Source organism: Quercus robur, chromosome 1 (assembly GCF_932294415.1).
Source record: "Quercus robur chromosome 1, dhQueRobu3.1, whole genome shotgun sequence".
In the NCBI taxonomy this organism is placed as follows: Eukaryota; Viridiplantae; Streptophyta; class Magnoliopsida; order Fagales; family Fagaceae; genus Quercus; species Quercus robur.
In genome coordinates this window covers 2,222,817-2,241,088 of record NC_065534.1, presented here as the reverse complement: position 1 = coordinate 2,241,088, position 18,272 = coordinate 2,222,817, and the positions used below count along the sequence as shown (strand labels likewise).

Genomic DNA, 18,272 nt, shown 5'->3' with positions numbered 1-18,272 from the left:
GTGAGAATTTGTCTGAGAGCATCATGTGTGCAATGACCATAGTGCCTGCATGGATAGCCAATGTGACGTTATAGCTACAGTGAGCTTATTTTCAACATAGGAAAACAAATTTACTGCCTCATGACTCGATGGAATTCAGAAACCATTAAGAACTGACACATTACCAAGCTTTAATAAAACCAAGTTTTAACAAATATTTCGTAAAACTAATTCACACAAGTTCATACTTATAGATTTAGGTTTACATGGAATTTTACTTCAGATAACTTAGCCTTGTATATACATATAGTGAATGCGGTTTTATAGCCTTTAAATCAGCTGCAATAATACAACATGATCATGTCAATTATATTGACTGCGACTTGGATTTCTAAAGTACGCAATCATATCGTCAATTAACCAGCATTATCCAACTACCAGCCAATGGCGAAGATAACGATAACTTTAGTTTTTCTTGGTTCTTAATTTTAGATACATATATATTGCTGTCTGGCCAAACTGAGTCATGATTATGGGTGATTGAGAGTTTTTGGATTACCTTATCCGATAATTAGAGGTAGAATTTCATGGCACATATGGTAGCCAATGAAATTAGTGTCAACTAATCCAAAGGGGTATGTAAATGTAACACAATTGACTGAAAAAGCATATTTCGTAAAACAAAGTTAGGGACGAAATTGCCTTAGGGCTAAGGGGGGCCATGGCGCCCCCCCCCCCCCCCTCCAACTAATCCAAAGGGGTATGTAAATGTAACACAATTGACTGAAAAAGCATATTTCATAAAGCAAAGTCAGGGACGGAATTGCCTTCGGGCTAAGGGGTGCCATGGCACCCCCCCCTCCCCCAAACTCTGAAAAAAAAATCTCATTGTATATATGTTTACACACAAATTTTACTTTTAGCTCTAAAATTTATACACTTGCCCCCCCCCCCCCCCCTCCCAAAAAATTGACAAGCTGATCCATAAATCTCAAAAATGAAAAAGAAAAATCTTTAAAAAAAAAAATCTAGATAATAAGAAATTTTTTTGGAAAAATCATAAATCCAATCAATAAATCAATTACAAATCTTAGCAAAACAAATTACAAAAACCCAATAACTTTTATCCAATTTCTCCCTCTTATTTGAGAGCTCTATGGCGCCCCTCTCAAATGACTTCATCCCATAGTCACAGAAACAACTCCTATATCACTGATCTTTCCATCTACACACCAGTTAATCACCAATAACTTGGATTAGTTGGTATCTTTAACTCAACCAATGGAAAAAATTTATCTATTTTTTGAATGGTAGATTTTTTTTTTAAATGTTCTATTAACTTTGGAACACACTTGGCATGTATGCATGAATGATAATACACGTGTGAAACAACAATTTATTGTTTTGTGCCTTACCTAAATTACCACCAAAGCATGTGTGTGATTAGTCTATTGGTAATAAACTTTGTGCCTTAACTTAATTAATGTAATGATGGGAAAAGCTTTATTATTTACTTAGTTAAAGACTCAAAGTTAGCGTCCATTATCATGTGATTATTTAATAGATCTCTTTTAACCTTTTTTTATACTATTTTTTCAAACTTGCAATTTTTCAATGGAAAAAAATCTCAACCTTACCAAGATAACAATAATTGTCTCACCCTTTTTTTCGCTAAATATTAATGTATGATATTTATTAATCATTATTTTAGTTGTTTTATAAATATAATATTTGACATGGATTTGAACTTTTAACTATAGTTTTTTGTAATTTTTTTTAGAATCTTTTTACCATATATATAGCATTATGAAGTTATTAGTTATAGAATTATGTGAAAAGAGTAAATATTTTAAAAAAATAATTTATAATGTCGATAGAATAAAGAATCAGACTAATCTTGGTTAGACCTTGAAAATATTAAGATATGCCAATTGATTTACAAAACTCTTGATTATAAATTGTCATTTATGATTTTTTGTTTCAAAATAAAAAAGACAAATAATTAAAAAATAATGCTATTAATGCATCGTTGTCAACCTCTAATATTAATATTTTAATTTTTTAAAATCTTTGAAAAAAGAACCCCGGCCCTCTCTAAGTTTAAATCCTGGTTCCGAACCTGAGCAAAGTTATTGGTATTAATTTTTATATGATGCAATTACATCAGTTTTGTTTGACTGAAACCTTATTTATTGAAATTAATAAAAATATAATTGTATCTAAAAATTAAAAAATTAAAAATAGTAAATAAAAGGCTAATAAACTATTGAAAAAAAATTAATTAAAACAAAAGTCACTCATTAAATAATAATAATAATAATAATAATAAACTACTTGCATTGCAGCTACTTATTATTAAAAAATAATAATATAACGTGTGAAAGTAGTCTATATATGCAACAAATATAGACAAAAGTCACTAACTTTATCTGGTCAAAAAACTTTTTTAGTCTTATCTTGCTTTGAGAACGATCGCTACTCTCATGGAAATAACTATAATTTTCTATGAATTAAATAGCCTCCAAAGTTTTTTTGTCTCTTTTTGTTTTAAAAAAAAATGATAAATATATACTATTTATTTCCACTCTTTTATTTATATAATTTTATGGCGATTTGATTTAAACCTAACAGTTTTGGAAGATAGCACATATTTAAATTGAAACTGACCAATTCAGAAAGTATCTCAAAAAAAAATTTTGGCTTTAGCATGATCTGTCAATTGAGCTTAAGAGGCTTTCATTCGATTGAAAAGGACAAAATTAGCCCAAGAAGACAATAGGGAATTAAAATTTACTGGAAGAAGTTGCGGACAAAACTGTCGTCTGGACATTTTCTTAATTTACAAATTAATGTGACTCATAGTCTACATTAATAGTGCTTCGTTTCTTTTTCTTTTTCCTTTATTTATTTATTAATTGTTGTTTCTTTCTTTCCGTGCGTTATCATGACTATGCCAAAGTGACTGGATTTAGTCAAGGTCTAAATAATTTATATTAGGCAATAGCAAAAACATTTGCTCCATTAAAGCCTGATTACCCTCTTGCATGTCAAATCTGTCGATAGATACCAATGACTAAAAAATTGAAGGTTTCAATGGTTGTCATTGTACAATTACAGTTTCACACGTTACTCATGGTACATTAGAACTACTTGCATTGCAGCTATTAGTAAGCGATTAGATGGGTTTATTTTCAACAGTTTGTTTTATTTAATGTATAGAGTATAGTCATCTAAAAAAAATGAAGTTTAAAAAAGTTATTTATCCTCTTTTGAAGTGAAAATAAGCGAATCGAGAAGAAACCTGAGAACATAATATTATAACTCACCTCCCAGATCCTATAGGATATGTTGCCATAGAGCCAATTCTGATTTCATTAAAGTTTTCTTTCTATATATAAATATATATATATATATATATATATATATTTTTTTTTTGTGTGTGCACGCGCGAAAAGCACTATTTATAAACCATATGTGAGTCTAAGACTTCAAAATTCCAATAGAAGAAATGGGAAAACAACTAGTATCTTTGTAGTTCAACTAATTGGCATTTCTTGATATTTCCAATAGAGACATCCAAAATTTAAATCTCCCCTCTCCCATCTCCTAACTATCAAATTATTTTTTTTTTTAAAGAGAGAAAGTTAATAAAAATCAATACAAATTAAATTATCAATTCATAATTTTGTATGCTCTTACAACGGATTGTAAGGACCTAATAATGAGTAGGACTTCCAAAGTTGGATCGTAGATTGTTTTGGAAAGATGGATTGTTGTGCATATGCTTTAGGTGTGTTCGGTTAGTAGGAATCTGAGAATTTAAAATTATGGTTTTACGGTTGACTAATATTGTGGGAGTTTAAAAATCTTGGAATTATCTCATTTTCAACCATAAATGAGATTCTAAAACCTCATCTAACTGACTTATTAATATTTTTATTTGAATCTCACACATCTTGCACTTAGAATTGTAGCAAATCGCACCTAAAATTATTCAACATTCTTTGTCATGTCTAACCTTCCATAATAATCACATTGATTTTTTTTCTTGTTAAACTTACATTACCACTATGTTTGGTTTGAGGGATTTGAGGGAGAAAGAAAAATAAGAAGAAAGAATGGAAATAAATTATTTTGTTTGGTTACGATGGATTTAGGTGAAGGAAAATAAAATGGAAGGTGAAAGTAATTGGAAAACAAGCTTTAGGTAGTTTGGAGTTTATTGACTAAGGATGGATGAGGGGTGAAGCTTTGCTGAAACTTGGTATTACTTGATTTCTGTACAGGGATAGTATAGTATTGTGCTAGGTGACAATAAGCACTCAGAAGCGTAATTATGTAAGAAAGCAAGAATATTTGTAGTTCAATTGTGAGAGATTTCATACCTTCTTCTGGGAGGGTGGGGTTATTTATATCCTCTTAAGTACATGCAGAAATGGGAAACCATCATGGTTCTTCTTAACCATTTTTGATTGGAAGTGATAGATTATGGTTAGGGTCCATTTGGAAATAGTTTATTTAGCTGAAACTGAAAACTTTTTATTGAAAGTACTGTCGATAAAGATAAAAGTTAGCTAAAATAGTATAGTGAGACTCATTAATAGTATCAAAAAGTATAATGAGACCCATGAATGTAACAAAAATAAGCTAATTAATAAAATAAGCTAAGTAAAACTCTAATATCAAATGCACACTTACTTTACAAGATTGAGCGCTTCCCCAAGTGGTTGGGAAATCCAATGGGGAAATACTACATACATCACATTTTAATGTGACTTTGATTGATGGGAAGGCTTGTGGTAAGGTGAGTGGCACGATTAATGTGACTTTGATTGATGTAACCATTGGAACATCTTCCTAGCCCACAGGTAGGTTTTGCATACCAACCACGAAGTTACTAGAACGCCCCTCATTGCATACTAACCACCCACATAGGAATTTGTTTTCCTTCATGGCCCACCATTTTCTTTGCTCCCAAATAGTAGGAGATGAAGAGAGAAGAGAAGGTTCTTATGGTGGAACCCAAAAATAAGGTATATTTCCTTCCATTTCTTCCTTACAAACCAAATAATTGAAAGTAAAAATGTTATCTTTCTCTTCCCTTTCCTCTATCATCTCTTCCCCCTTTCCTTTCGCTTCCCTATCCCTTGTTTAGACATAGTGTAAAATTGCTGCTGACCTTGTTTGATGTATGCTGAAGTTTCATATAGAAGTTGTGAAAACAATAGAGGTGCTCATTGTCTGGCCAAACATGCACGAAATGTGGAAGATATGAAGATGATAGCCCCTTTGTCTGTACATTGAAAGTTAAATGCAATTTTGATTGTATAAACTTGAGATAATGCCTTAATGCTAAGATGTATGTGTACTTGACTTTTCATGGATTTTAATAGATTGTTGTCTTTTTTTTTTTTAATAAAATAATTATAATTTTTTTTTAAAGAAAGATACTTCCTTAGGACCTACCAAACACTAAGATTTACTAATTAAAAAAAAAAAAAAATTACGTTTAAACCTACAATAATCTTAAAATCTCATGAATAAAAAATATTACCAACTGAACTTCCAACGAAAGAGATTGTAATTGTCAAGAATTCATGATATTTTTTTTCAGAAGAAAGAAGAAAAAGAAAAAGATCATCATGGATAACATTTTCCTCTCTTCTTGTCAGGCCAAAAAAATTGAAGGGGGGGGACATAGTGTAACATTGTTAATAGTACCTAACATTATAGGCTTACAAAAGATAATACAAACTTGATGGGTAAAGCCCCACGCTTAAATCAGCAATTTAGCCCAACAATTGGGCCAGCCCAGCTCCATCCAGCCCAGAACTAATTTCATTCCACCATCCAACAAAAGAGGGTGTAATTATCAAGAATTTTCATGATATTTTTTCCTTTTTACAACCCAAAAATAAATAATAAAAAAAAAGAAAAGAAGAAGAAGAAGAAAAAGAGCATGTATAACATTTTCCTTTCTTCTTGTCAGGCCAAAAAAATAGAAGGGTATAAAATTACATTTTTTTGATAATCATTACATTGTACTGGTATAACATTATAGACTTACAAAAGATGGCCAAAATGGCCCATTAGCATTAATTTTTGAAATATTTAGCAACAGAGCACTGTTTCGGAAATAATTAGGAAAATACCACTTTTTCTGGTACTCGAGCTTGGTGAGCTCGAGTACCATTTTTTCATTGGTCAAACATCTTCTTCAAAAAAAAAAAACGCCGCTATAGGGCCCGAAAACGTCACTATAGGGCTTAAAAACGCCACTATAGGGCCCCTTGAACCTGTTATGAGGACTTCTAAAAAATTTTTGCAGAAAAACGCCGCTATAGGGCCCAAAAACGTCACTCTAAAAACGTCACTATAGGGCCCCTTGAACCTGTTATGGGGACTTATAAAAAAAATTTTGCAGGAAAACGCCGCTATAGGGCCCGAAAACGTCACTATAGAGTTTAAAAACGCCACTATATGGCTCCTTGAATATGGGGCGATGGTGGATTAAAAAAACATGGTACTCGAGCTCACCAAGCTCGAGTACCAGAAAAAAATGGTATTTTCCTAATTATTTTCCGAAACAATGCTCTGTTGCTAAATATTTCAAAAATTAATGCTAATGAGCCATTTTGGCCTACAAAAGATTGTGCAAACTTGATGACTTGATGGGCAAAGCCCCAAAGCTTAAATAAACAATTTAGCCCAACAATTGGGCCAGCCCAGAACTAACTTCATTCTACCTTTCGACATATCTTCAAAATGCCACCCACACCACACCCACTGTTGCCACGTTTTCTAAGGCTGTACTTTGAAACTCTTGTCTAAACTCTTCAACTCCATAGTCACTGAGAGAGAAGCTTGTCGGTTGGCTTGTTTCCGGTGATATCTCCGAAGGGACAGATGGCATTCTTTAGCTTGAAGATGGTGGGGCCCCCACTTCCTGCAGGGCTTGGAGAAAAACACATACCCACAAAGACATCTATTCCTCTTCTTCAGGTTATTCAAAGTTCACACTCAAGCTATCACATAAATTGAAGTTGCATCAATTTGCTTACTCTAATTTAGTAATTGGGTTACTGGGTCCTGAGTTTTTTACCATTTATTTGAAACATATACTATGCTATTTAGCTAGCTGCACTTTTTTTTTTTTTTGGGAACTCCATTTTCTGTGCGAAGTTCAGTGATTTAATATTTCTATATCTTTCACTGCTGTAGAAACGATGTGCTATAAGCCTATAACACTTACCATTGATGGGATGTTTGTGAAGCTCACAACTTGAAAGGTTAATTAGGTGATGCTTTATTGTGTAAATGCATTCTTTGGGTATGTCTTAATGCTTTGAGTATAGTATGTGATGTATGTAGATAATAAGTAGATTTGTGGCTTTTCCTTTGAAAAGTTGTAAAGTGTGAGTTGGAACCAGTAGTCAATAGATTCCCTAGGAAAATGTGCTTTTTTGTTTGCGGATTTTGGTAGAGTTTGTTGGTAGACAGTCTTACCTCCAATTTTGAGAAGGCCAATTCCTGGTGTTGTTGAAGTTGAACATGTGATGTATCGCTTTGGTGGAGGGCACTTGCCATTGCACCAAGGTCAGACCTTTATAGTGTTATTCTCAAGCCCTGCCCACCTAAAAAAGAGAAATAACTCCTAGGTAGTTTAGGCACTTAACAATGTAGGATACACCTACATCTTTTTCTCATGATGTACTGTTTTGTTTTCTATGCTAAGTAAATTGAGAATAAAAGGAGAGGAAGATGAGCCCTACAAGCATAAGTCCCAGCCCACCCAAAAAGGAATTTGAGATTGCATTGTAGTTGCACTATCTTAGTGACTAATTTTCAATTTTTGAATTTAGTTGTACTATTAAGATCCATTTATTTTTTTGGTCAAAGCCTTTAAAATGACAAAAATATGCTTTGAATGATAGCTTCTTCAATCTTAGCATTGTCAGATTTATTCCTCTAGTGTCAAGACTAGAGAAACTATCATTGAAATCGTTAACGTGGGACTTCAACGATAAATTAATGCCCTACAAAAACTTTAAATTTTCTACCTAGGCCTATAGATTAAGTTGGCAGCTTGATATACACTTCAATTTTTTTAGGAGCTATAATTTTGGTCAAAGCTCTTTGAGTTTTGTTTGTGTAGTGGTTTATGAAAATTGAGTTCTCATTGATGGGATATTTGTGAAATTCATAAATTGAAAGGTGCATTAGGGTGATGATTAATAGTGTAATGTAAATAAATTTATGTGGGTTATTTGGCCAACCCTCAATAGATTCACTAGGGGGGTTTTAACTACTAGAAAATTGGTTCAATCGGCTCTGAACCAAATCTGAGAACTGGTGCTAGCCACATTATCCTACCCTTTTTTTTAATTACATTTTATAACATTTCAAGGAAACTTGATCATGACCTTTCTATGATGTTGCATTGTAGTTGCACCATATGGTAAGTGTTTTTTAATAGCTTCTTCAGTCTTCACATTCTCAGAATATTCTCGGATTGATTCCTCAAACGCTAAGATTGATGAAGCTATCATTTAGAGAAATAAAGGGGCAATCAGAGAGAGAGAGACATCTGCCAAAACCTGAACTTCAAACCAGACCTATAGATTAGGTAGGCAGCTCAACATTTGCTTGTGTTTAGGAGCAGAAATCTTGGTTTAGGCTCTTTGAGTTTTATATTAGTGGTTAATGTAATTGTTTGCCTTTCATTTTGAGTTGTTTGTAACTGCTGCTGCATCTGGTTTTGCAGCTTGCACTTCTGTAATTTGGTTTGAATGAATTTGCTTATTCATCAAAAGAAAGGAGAACAAGGATTTAAGAAAAGAGGGAAAAAAGATGCCTCTTGAGTAGAACTAAAATGAAGTTGTATTTGTGACTAAACCTCGAAGTAAACTATCACTTCTTTTCCTAAGAAAAGATGGAAGAAAGAAACAACAATTGCTTGTTTTGTTCACTTGCTTGCAGCCCTTGTGCATGTGCTAGGGTACTCCAAATGTTTTTCTATGCCAGTCAATTGGGCCTGGTTTCTGTGAGGCTTGACACATCCAGGGTATTTTGGTGCACATGAGGTTACAACTTTTTCAGTTATTTTAGTTTGAACTAGTAAGAAAACTTGCATTATTAAGTGGATTGCACCTGTTTTAGAAAGTTAATAAAATCCAATTTACTAATATATGAATATTCTATTTGAAATGGCAGATGTTTATCATAATTTCACAATTTCATATACTTATACAGTTTATTTTGATAAAAAAATTCTTTGGAAGTCATAAGATGTTATGACACAATAATTATCATTGCCTCCTGCCTTTAACAAGGTTATTACCCAAGATTAGATGTACCAATGTCATCTAACAGTAGTGTGTTAAGACCCTAATTGAGTGTATTAGTAAGAGAAGTTGTGAGTGCTGTACTGTATAAGTCCCATAGTTAGTTAGTTGGTTAGTTGTCAGTTAGAATAACTAACTAACTGAAAGTAGCAGCAGTGTATTACAAGAACCTATAAGAGGGAAATATGTGGATGTAATGGATCATAACTGATATAATAATTCTTGTTCTTAATTCCTTTCCTCTGTTCCTATCTCTATCTTCTTTAGGAGGCCATGTTCCCTCGAAGAAACCACAGTCATAAACCTTAGAAGCTTAACACAGTGAGGCCGTGGTAAGGTTTTTAGAGGTTTTGGATTCTAATCTTATTATTGACTGCAAAATAGTCAAAATAAGATGGGTTGCATATTGTATTCATGCATGCCAATCAATACACTATAACTTACTATAAGAAATTATAAAAATCATAATGAAGTGGGGTCAACGCACGTTTTTGCATAGTGTTGAGGTTTATATTTTAAAGTTAATAGCCCATTCAATATCCTCATATGCTGCAACTGGTGTGCCTAATTTGTATAATTTTTGAGACTATCCAATATGAGACCACAATATATATAACTATATGCTATGATTATGTTGCCATTTTTATATCCTCCCGTCACTCTTGGACACGCTTTTCATGCTTAATATTATTAGTTTTGAGTACTTATCATATGTTTCCCCCTAGAGTTAAGATGCTCTAAAACAAACTCTTGGAATTTTTCTTGTATAAATCTTTACTTGCCTATGTGCAAAAATGTCTGGTATTATGATTGACGTATTAAACTAGTATAGCCTTAGTATGGAATGAATTTATTTAAAAAGCAGTACCAAATATAAGTTACCTGCAGTTTAATTTGTTCTTATAGAATTCAGTATTATGTTCAAGTTTCTAAAGAGCTTTTCAGGTAAAAGTTTCTTGAAGTTGTCTTCACCATTATTGCAGCGTATAAGTACTGATGGGGCTTGTGAAGGTGAATTTATTGAGATAAAGACAAGTTCTGTGTTATGGTTTTACTAGTGGTTGGGTTATAAAAGTTTACCTTTCTTCCTTTATTAATCTCTTCCTCTTTTTGGAACTGTGGTCCACCAAAAGTACATTTCTAGAAGGTCAGGAGGGAGAAGAAACTTTTAAGTCTCATAAACCTTCCATTTAGGAAGTTAAAGGGCCTAGTGATGCAGGCATTGAGGCCAAGATTGAAAACATAAATGCCTTTTCTCGTGAACAAACTTGCAAGGGGCATGAATACCATAGCTAAATAGCCAATACTATGCTGTACTTGTAATGCTTAAGACCACTTTTGGTTGGAGATAATTGGGGTTTGTACAGAGCTTTTTTAATTTATTCAGAATTTTTCTTTCAACTCTGTTTGCAGTTGAAAAGTGAAAAAGGATGGAAAACAGAAGTCCCAATAAACTTGAGTGTTTCACGAAGAGATATGATGATATATTTGACTGCTGGGATTTTGAGTGGTCCAACAGAGCCTGTTGAAGCACGTGTTGTGAAACCTGAGATCAGGAGAAAGATCAGGGAAAAACTTGATATGCTTAGGGAAAAGGCTGGCGTATCAAAACCAAAAAATGAGAACGGGACGAAGACACCCCCAGCACCACCATCAGCAAAGGAGAAAGAGCTTTCACTCTTGCCGCCACTGCCAATACCATCTCCAAATTCTAAAAAACCTCTGGTGGAAGCAACTCTTCCCTGACCACAAGACAGTAATGACACTCCATCCTATGATCCTTTGTTGAATTCTTAATGATGGCTTTGTTCAAAAGTTAAGCTTTTCGTTTATCTTATCTTCAGACTATGAATAACAATTTACAAACCACCAAATTGACACTTCTAGTGCAGAACCCATTAGTTTTGTGCCGTTCCAAATGGCCTTGATGAAGCTTTGGTTGCCTAATCTTAGCTTCAACTACTAGCAAGCAGGTCCTAAATCCTAAAAACATTAGATGCAAGTCTATAACTTTGATTTGGCTGGGCTGTTGTTCTCTTGTTTAATTCCCCAAAACATAGAGTAATACATAAGGAAACCAATCCATACCTGGATCTTGCTGTGCTAACTTTAGGAGAATGATTCCGGTGTCACCAAAAGTATTCCAAAATCATCTGTCTCACATTGCACAGAGTTGATCTTAGTAGATCATGAAACATTACAGTAGTTGATGCTAGTAGATTACATATGCAACACATATTTGTTACTATAAGCACTTCCCCACTCATCTGCATATAGATAATTCATCAAAGTTTATTGAAACTTTAATTGCATAACAAATTGATATGTTATTTGAGACATCTTTTTTATGTATCACAACAGTGGTTTGTGTGTTTGCATGTAGTCAAGACTGCCAGAATCACCACTGGATTTGCATTGTTCGTGGCAAATGAAATTTAGTAGTAGACGGCATATAGAAGCATCTTAGGCTAGCATCACTGCTTGTATGCATCTCCTTGTTTTGAGGCTTCTCTACCCATGTTGTAGTTGGATTTGTAGGATATATTGCTCTAAGATGTGCGCTGTACTGTGATTTCACTAAACTCAATTGGCAAGATATTTAAGTTGGACCTAGCCAAGTTGGTTGTACTCAATGCACAAAGCGGCACAAGGCTCCTACGTTTAAAAGAGGTGGTTAGTAGGCAACTTCATCTTTAAATTTTGAAAGCTAATATTCAAAATTGAATATTTAACATATCAATGGCGAAGTTGGGTACCAAACTTTTTCTCTTTTTTACCATGAGTTTGGTATTGACATTACTTACAAATAATGCCCTCCTCCCTAAATGAGATTTTTGTGGGCACAAATGCATTGGACTCGTTGAGTATTGAATACATGACAATTAATTGACACGTGTTCAAATCTCAACGGATCCAATGTACAAGAGCACCGGACCCAAACTAGTTCATTTTTGTGTTACTCCAAAATTGACAAGTCCGATTGTGCATTAGTTTATGGCTTACACATAATATCCCAAAAATATAAAAACAAACTTCCTTTGATTCCATAAAAACTTAAATTAAGGGAACAAACAAAAAAAACAAAAAACTCAATTGGTCTTCTTATCCATGTTCCTAACAAGCTGTTTCATCTGAAACCTCCAAAACAAGAAATAAGCCAAACCCAAACCAACCAAAACATAAACCCAAACCTTCTCATCCTCGTTCTCTCTCTCAGACCTCACTTCCTCAATCCTAAACCCCTCTCTCCCTGAAATCCCATTGATATGTCCCTCCAACACATGCCCATACAACACGTAAGCCCTGTCTTCCGCACCCACCGCCACCGAGGTCGCAAACCCTTCCTCGTCGAGCTCAACCTCGTCGAACACCACACCTTCCGCCCAACTATCCTGGCTCTTCAAAAACCACAGCTTCTTGTGGGACACCACCAAAACGACGCCGTCTCTTCGTATCGCCATCCCATCAGCAAAACTCAAATCTCTGTTCAACAAAACCTGCCTCGCAGTCCCGTCGTCCGCGTCGACCTTGTACATCTTGCCCGTATTGGATTGCACCACCAACAAGTACCCCTTGCTGACGTAAGCGATCCCGTTTAGCCCGCAGAAACTAAACGGTGCGTTTTGGTCCACGTGTTGGGCAGTGAAAACCTTTGATTTCGAGAAGATCGACGGCTGTCCTTCCTTGTTGACTTTCCAGATGAAGTTCGAGACCGAGTTGGTTACGTAGGCGTTTCCTTCGAAATCCACCGCGACGTCGTTTGCTGTCTGACGTGTCGTCGCGGTGGTGACGTCATCGTCTTCGAGTACGGAGAGGAAGATGCGGCGTCGTTTTTGGAGGTCGTAAGAGGCCAGGGCGGTGAAGTGAGCGAGCGGATCGACGGCGGTGACGGCGGCGAGGAGGCGTTTGTTGACGGTGTCTACGGCCAGGCCCAAAACGGTGGCGTTTTCGGGGAGGTCGAGGTCGGAGATTAGAGTTTCGACGACTCCAGCGTCGGAGACAGACTCGATTTTGCGGTCGCGGACAGAACCTACGAGGAAGTGTTGGGCCGATGGGTCGTAGGTTAGGCCTTCAGGGTAGAGGTTCGGGGATCGGAAGGTGATGACGTGGGGCTTTCTGGCGTGGGTTTGAGAAACTGGGCCCAGTAAAAGGACGGTCAGGATTGTGAGGATCATGATCTTGATTGGGGTTTGATTGGATTTAATCAGAGCCATCTTTGGGGGATTTGTGTGTTTTTGAGTGGTGTGTGTAGTTGTAGTACTGTGTATTAATAAGGTGGGTAAGGGAATTGTTTATGGGCTTTGTTTATTGGTTTCTTGTCAAACAAACCATATGTATCATAGAGGGATATGATTTCTTGTCAAAAAAGAAGCTGTTGTTGTTTGAATTAAGGAGGAGTTTGGATTCGGCTTATCTTGCGTCCACGTTTTCCTTCAACGCGTTTCAGACTTTTTTTTTTTTTTTTTTTTTTGGAAGCCGCACTTATTGACTTTTCCACAGTAAACAGTGCATTTGTGCACTGTTTATGGACCCACAAATTACACTTTTCAGCAACTTTTTCATTAAAAATGGGTCCCACGGTACTATTCACACATTTAAAAATTATTTTGCTACAGTGTTTTCAGTTTTCAGTTTTCAGTTTCAGCAAAATAAGTTCTATCCAAATAAGAACGAATTCTCTCAGTTGTAGTAGTTTGAATTGGATACATGTTATGTTATGGTTTTCAATCTTGTTCTGGGGGATTCCTCATCCACCATCCTACACATTGAAACTAATTAAAAATTCATTGATGCATTTGTTCATTATCACGTAAATTTAGTCTTTTAACTTCTTCTTTTTTGGGTATTAGTAGTGTTAATAATTAGTGACTGTATAATAAAATTAGTGTATATCCTTTAAACGTGAAATTAATGTTACTCTTAATTCACAACTATTTTTTTTAGGTCGGAACAATTCACAATTTTTTTTAATCTTTTGAAAAAAAAAAAAAAAATCACTAACTTATGAGCTTAATAAGTTGTGGGGAAAAAAAAAAAATTCTTGCCTGTGCTCTTTATTTAAATTGGTTGAATGAATTTAATAATAAAAAAAAATGGTTGAATGAAGATTTTCAAGAAAAAATTTAAGTTGGTTTAATGAATGACAATTGGTGCGTCATTTCACTAACAATATGAGAGAATATGTTCAAATTCATATTTAATCTTAGAGGCATGTAATTTATATGCTTAATAATTTCGCTAGTATTTCACTCCTTTAAAAAGTGAAGGGTTTGGAGGGGTAATGTAAGATGTCCCTCCAAATTTCCTCAAACCCACCCCCTCTTATGTCATTACATTATCATACAAAAACTTCCAAGTTAATTAGATTTTGGGTATGGAATATTGCACAGGGATTAGTTGTAAATTTTGGGTATGAAAGATTGCATGGGAATTAGTTGTAAGTTCTATCTTGAAATAACCGACACATCACACATCCCAATCATAGTATATACGAGTTGTCCTTTACAAAATCGGATTAGGTTCTCTATAATATAAATAACAATTGTTTTCTTTTATTGAGAGATCAAAAGTCTCAAATCAAAAAACTTATTTGTATTAGAATTTCTATCCTCTCTTCATATTTTCAATGAAGAATACGTCTTTGTTTTCAGTCGATGAAAGCAATTTTAACTTGGCTCCTCCAAGAAGTCCTCTGCCAATGATTGTCGTGGAAGAAGAAGAAGAAGAAGAAGAGGAGGAGGATGTTTATGATGATTATGACGGTGCTGTTCTTTTTATTGACTATGGTGATGATGATGAAGGTGGTGTTTATTACAACGAATCTCCTGAGGATGTTGTTGATGATGATTCTGATGATGTAAGATTAATTGTAGGCTTGAAAGTAATGAATATTGAAGAAGGGTCATCGTTGCTTTTGGGTGGTGAGTGTGCAGTGTGTTTGGAAGACTTTCGTGTGGGGTGGCATGCTAAGTTGCCATGCTCACATATTTTTCATCAAAACTGCATTCTTCCATGGCTACAGATGAATGATTTCTGTCCATTTTGTCGCCATAAGATGGCATAGTTTGATAGATTCTTTGTTTGTTGAATTTAATTTTATCTCAAATTTGCCTTAGTGTTAGTTTTTAGTTTGTTTTGATTAAGTGTGTGATTCTTTCAAAGCACACTGAACTAAAGCTATGTTTACGAAATTATGTTTTGAACTTAACTATTTACGAACTCTTTTTTTAATCTATTCATAGCTTGTTGAAATATCTCCTTCAGTGGTTTCACTTTGCATGTTTGATTAGCACTAAATACTTCTAAAAGGCTGTCAAGAAAATCGAATTAAAAAAAAAAAAAAAAAAAAAGTAACTTATGCAAGTAATACCCTAAAAATTGTGAAAACAAATGTAATTTTCTAGCTGCATGAACAAATCTAAGGGTAAGGCTTCCTTGTGGACATAGCACACAACAAATATTTCATGTTTATTAAGGCTCGATCATTGTGCCTACTTGAAAATATTTCATGTTGTAAAAGACTATTCTCGCTTTTCTTTCCTACGTACTTCTTGCCTTTCAATCTTTTTAAAGCAAGATTTTTTGCCATTGAGTCAAATCTTACATAAGATTGTATATAACATGCTAAATTATTTTTACATGATCATAACTTCCTTATCTAATTTTTTACATGAAATTGGTTTTGACTTAAATAAAATCAGATTAACATAAAGTTTAGCATATATGTATGTGTGCGCACCAAAGACAGGGTTACTGGGCCAAACCCCTACTTAGGCTCACAACTTATTTGTATGGTGGATTTGGGTATCCTACTTTGGGTCATTCTAGATTTAGAGACTCAATGAGATCACTTTTCTCTTTTTCTCTGTGTTTCTTCCTCTCAGACTCTCTTTCTCTTTCTCTTTTCTCTCCACAAAATTGCATCCCCTTTCCATTCTTTAGTTTCTCCTATTTATAACCAATTGTTAGTGGGGGGATTATCATTACCTTTTAATTAGTGCAATGAGAGGTCCAATGTCATTAATTTTAAGTGGATGTTTAGGTATGAGTGGCTTTGGAAATGGTTCCCACTGCAGTAAGTGTGCTCGGTGGCGAAGTTTCCTAAGGCACTGCCGAGCACTCATAGGGTGATGTGACCGAACATTTGCATATCGTCCGGGGATGACTTTCCGAGCAATATGTGAGTTGGAATCCGTAATCCGCTTTTCAAGTATTTTAACAACACCCAGCTTAGGCTCGTAGTTATTGTGGGCTCGGGCTGGGATCCCGAGTAGTACGGAGGTTGGACCCTTGGGCCATACTATTGATCCATGGCCTAAGGCCCAAATGGATTTGGATGTTAGGGGCCGTACAGTATACATACCATGAAAGCATGTTGTTAGCCACTGGGGTTTTTTGCTTGTCTTTTGTCTTTGGTGGTGCATGAGGAAATTAGCATTGCTAGGGCCCAGGGGTCAATTCAAAGTTGGGAATTTCTAAATGCCGTTTTTGAGTTAGACCATTCTAAACAAAATTTATATTTTGAAATCAGCGAAAAAAACAAGTTTATGTTTAAGATCTAAAAAACATTTTTTTTCAATTTTTTTTAAAGAAAATTGTAAATAAGAAATGTACACTAAAAGTGTGCACAGAACACTTTTTTTTTTTTTTTTTTTTTTTGAGGGGGCAGAACACTTGTTATATACCCTATCCAACAAGAAAATAATCAAACAGCTCTGTCACATATATAGTTGCACAAGACAATGAGAAACTAAATGACAATTAATAATCAACTTACATCATGGCTAATAAGCACTATTGCAATGTTCTCCCTTGTAAATTCTGTAAATGCGTCTTCAACTTGTTCAACAGTTATTTCTTAGAGAGACAAGTAAAACTTCTTTATGAGAAAAAGGTAAGGAAGTCAACAAAATTATTTTAATATTGTTAGCTACAAAAAAAAAAAAAAAAAAAAAATGCTTTGTAACAATGAAACAGAGAATGAACTGATCATTGTCACACAACAATTGTTGCCAAGCCTCATGGTTGTAGTATTGCAAGTATTCTGTTCACTTTGTATTTTTATCTTTTTCAAATGTGTATTAATGTGCTATCAGCTATGTAACAAAATTCGAACCCTTCCTTACTTGTAAACCCTTTTTCACCCACTTCATAAAGGTTACAAGTATAATAACTTTATATCACTTATTAAACTTTTGTCAATAAACTTTTGTTTATTGACACATTAACTTGTAAAGTTGTAGATTAAGCTTTCACTGTGAGTGAGTAAGAAGTTTATTAAACGAAAATTAATTGTCAACCTCCCTCTCTCTCTCATATCAACATAGCATTTTAGTCCGTTCGGTTTATTTACTGAAGAATGAGAAAAAACAAGTTTGGGTTTAGAGTACCTAGTATAAATTCAAATTTATTAAAAAATATAGATCTCAAACCCGGGGAGAGAGAAGTTGATAGTTAATGTTCCTTAAACAAACTTCTTATTCACCCATACAGTATATATTGTACAACAACTTTAATGCATAGAAATACAAAAATTATTCAGAACCTGTTTATGGTATAAAGATTTCCAACACACTTCCACCAATTTTCCCGCTACATAGATCATTCCACCACTCTTTTTATTCATTTATATTTATTTAAGTCAGCCATTCCATGTTAATTGGCTCTTCGTATTAGTATTAGGTCATACATGTTGGTTCCCAAATAATATTATCAACAATATTAGCAAATTTAAAATAATAATTACATATAAGAATATAAAATTTATGTGGAAAACTCTTTCTCTTTGAAAGGAAAAACTATGAGACAAATTCTGAATAATTTCACTATTATCAAATCAATTACAATAAATCTTGCTCACACACACACACTAATTATCTTTCTCAAAGGTGACAACACTTTGCTATTTCATTTTATTTTCTTCTCCACCCATAGCTCCCTCTCTTGGCT

General features: G+C 34.4%; 2 protein-coding genes and 1 long non-coding RNA gene across 3 annotated transcripts; 2 read left to right on the top strand and 1 right to left on the bottom strand.

Moving 5' to 3' along the window:
• Positions 1–6,746: 6,746 nt before the first annotated feature.
• LOC126715430 (uncharacterized) lies at positions 6,747–11,209 on the top strand. Its single transcript, XM_050416027.1, has 2 exons — positions 6,747–6,981; positions 10,737–11,209. The coding sequence occupies exons 1-2, from the start codon at positions 6,886–6,888 to the stop codon at positions 11,067–11,069; spliced, it is 429 nt and encodes a 142-aa protein (XP_050271984.1). The 5' UTR covers positions 6,747–6,885; the 3' UTR covers positions 11,070–11,209.
• On the top strand, positions 6,991–9,186 carry LOC126715437 (uncharacterized). The gene is made up of 2 exons (XR_007651863.1): positions 6,991–8,605; positions 8,744–9,186. It is a non-coding gene; the product is annotated as an uncharacterized LOC126715437 (long non-coding RNA).
• Positions 11,210–12,343: 1,134 nt separating the features above from the next.
• LOC126715421 (uncharacterized) lies at positions 12,344–13,708 on the bottom strand. The gene has a single exon (XM_050416017.1). The coding sequence runs from the start codon at positions 13,535–13,537 to the stop codon at positions 12,413–12,415; it is 1,125 nt and encodes a 374-aa protein (XP_050271974.1). The 5' UTR covers positions 13,538–13,708; the 3' UTR covers positions 12,344–12,412.
• Positions 13,709–18,272: the final 4,564 nt, after the last annotated feature.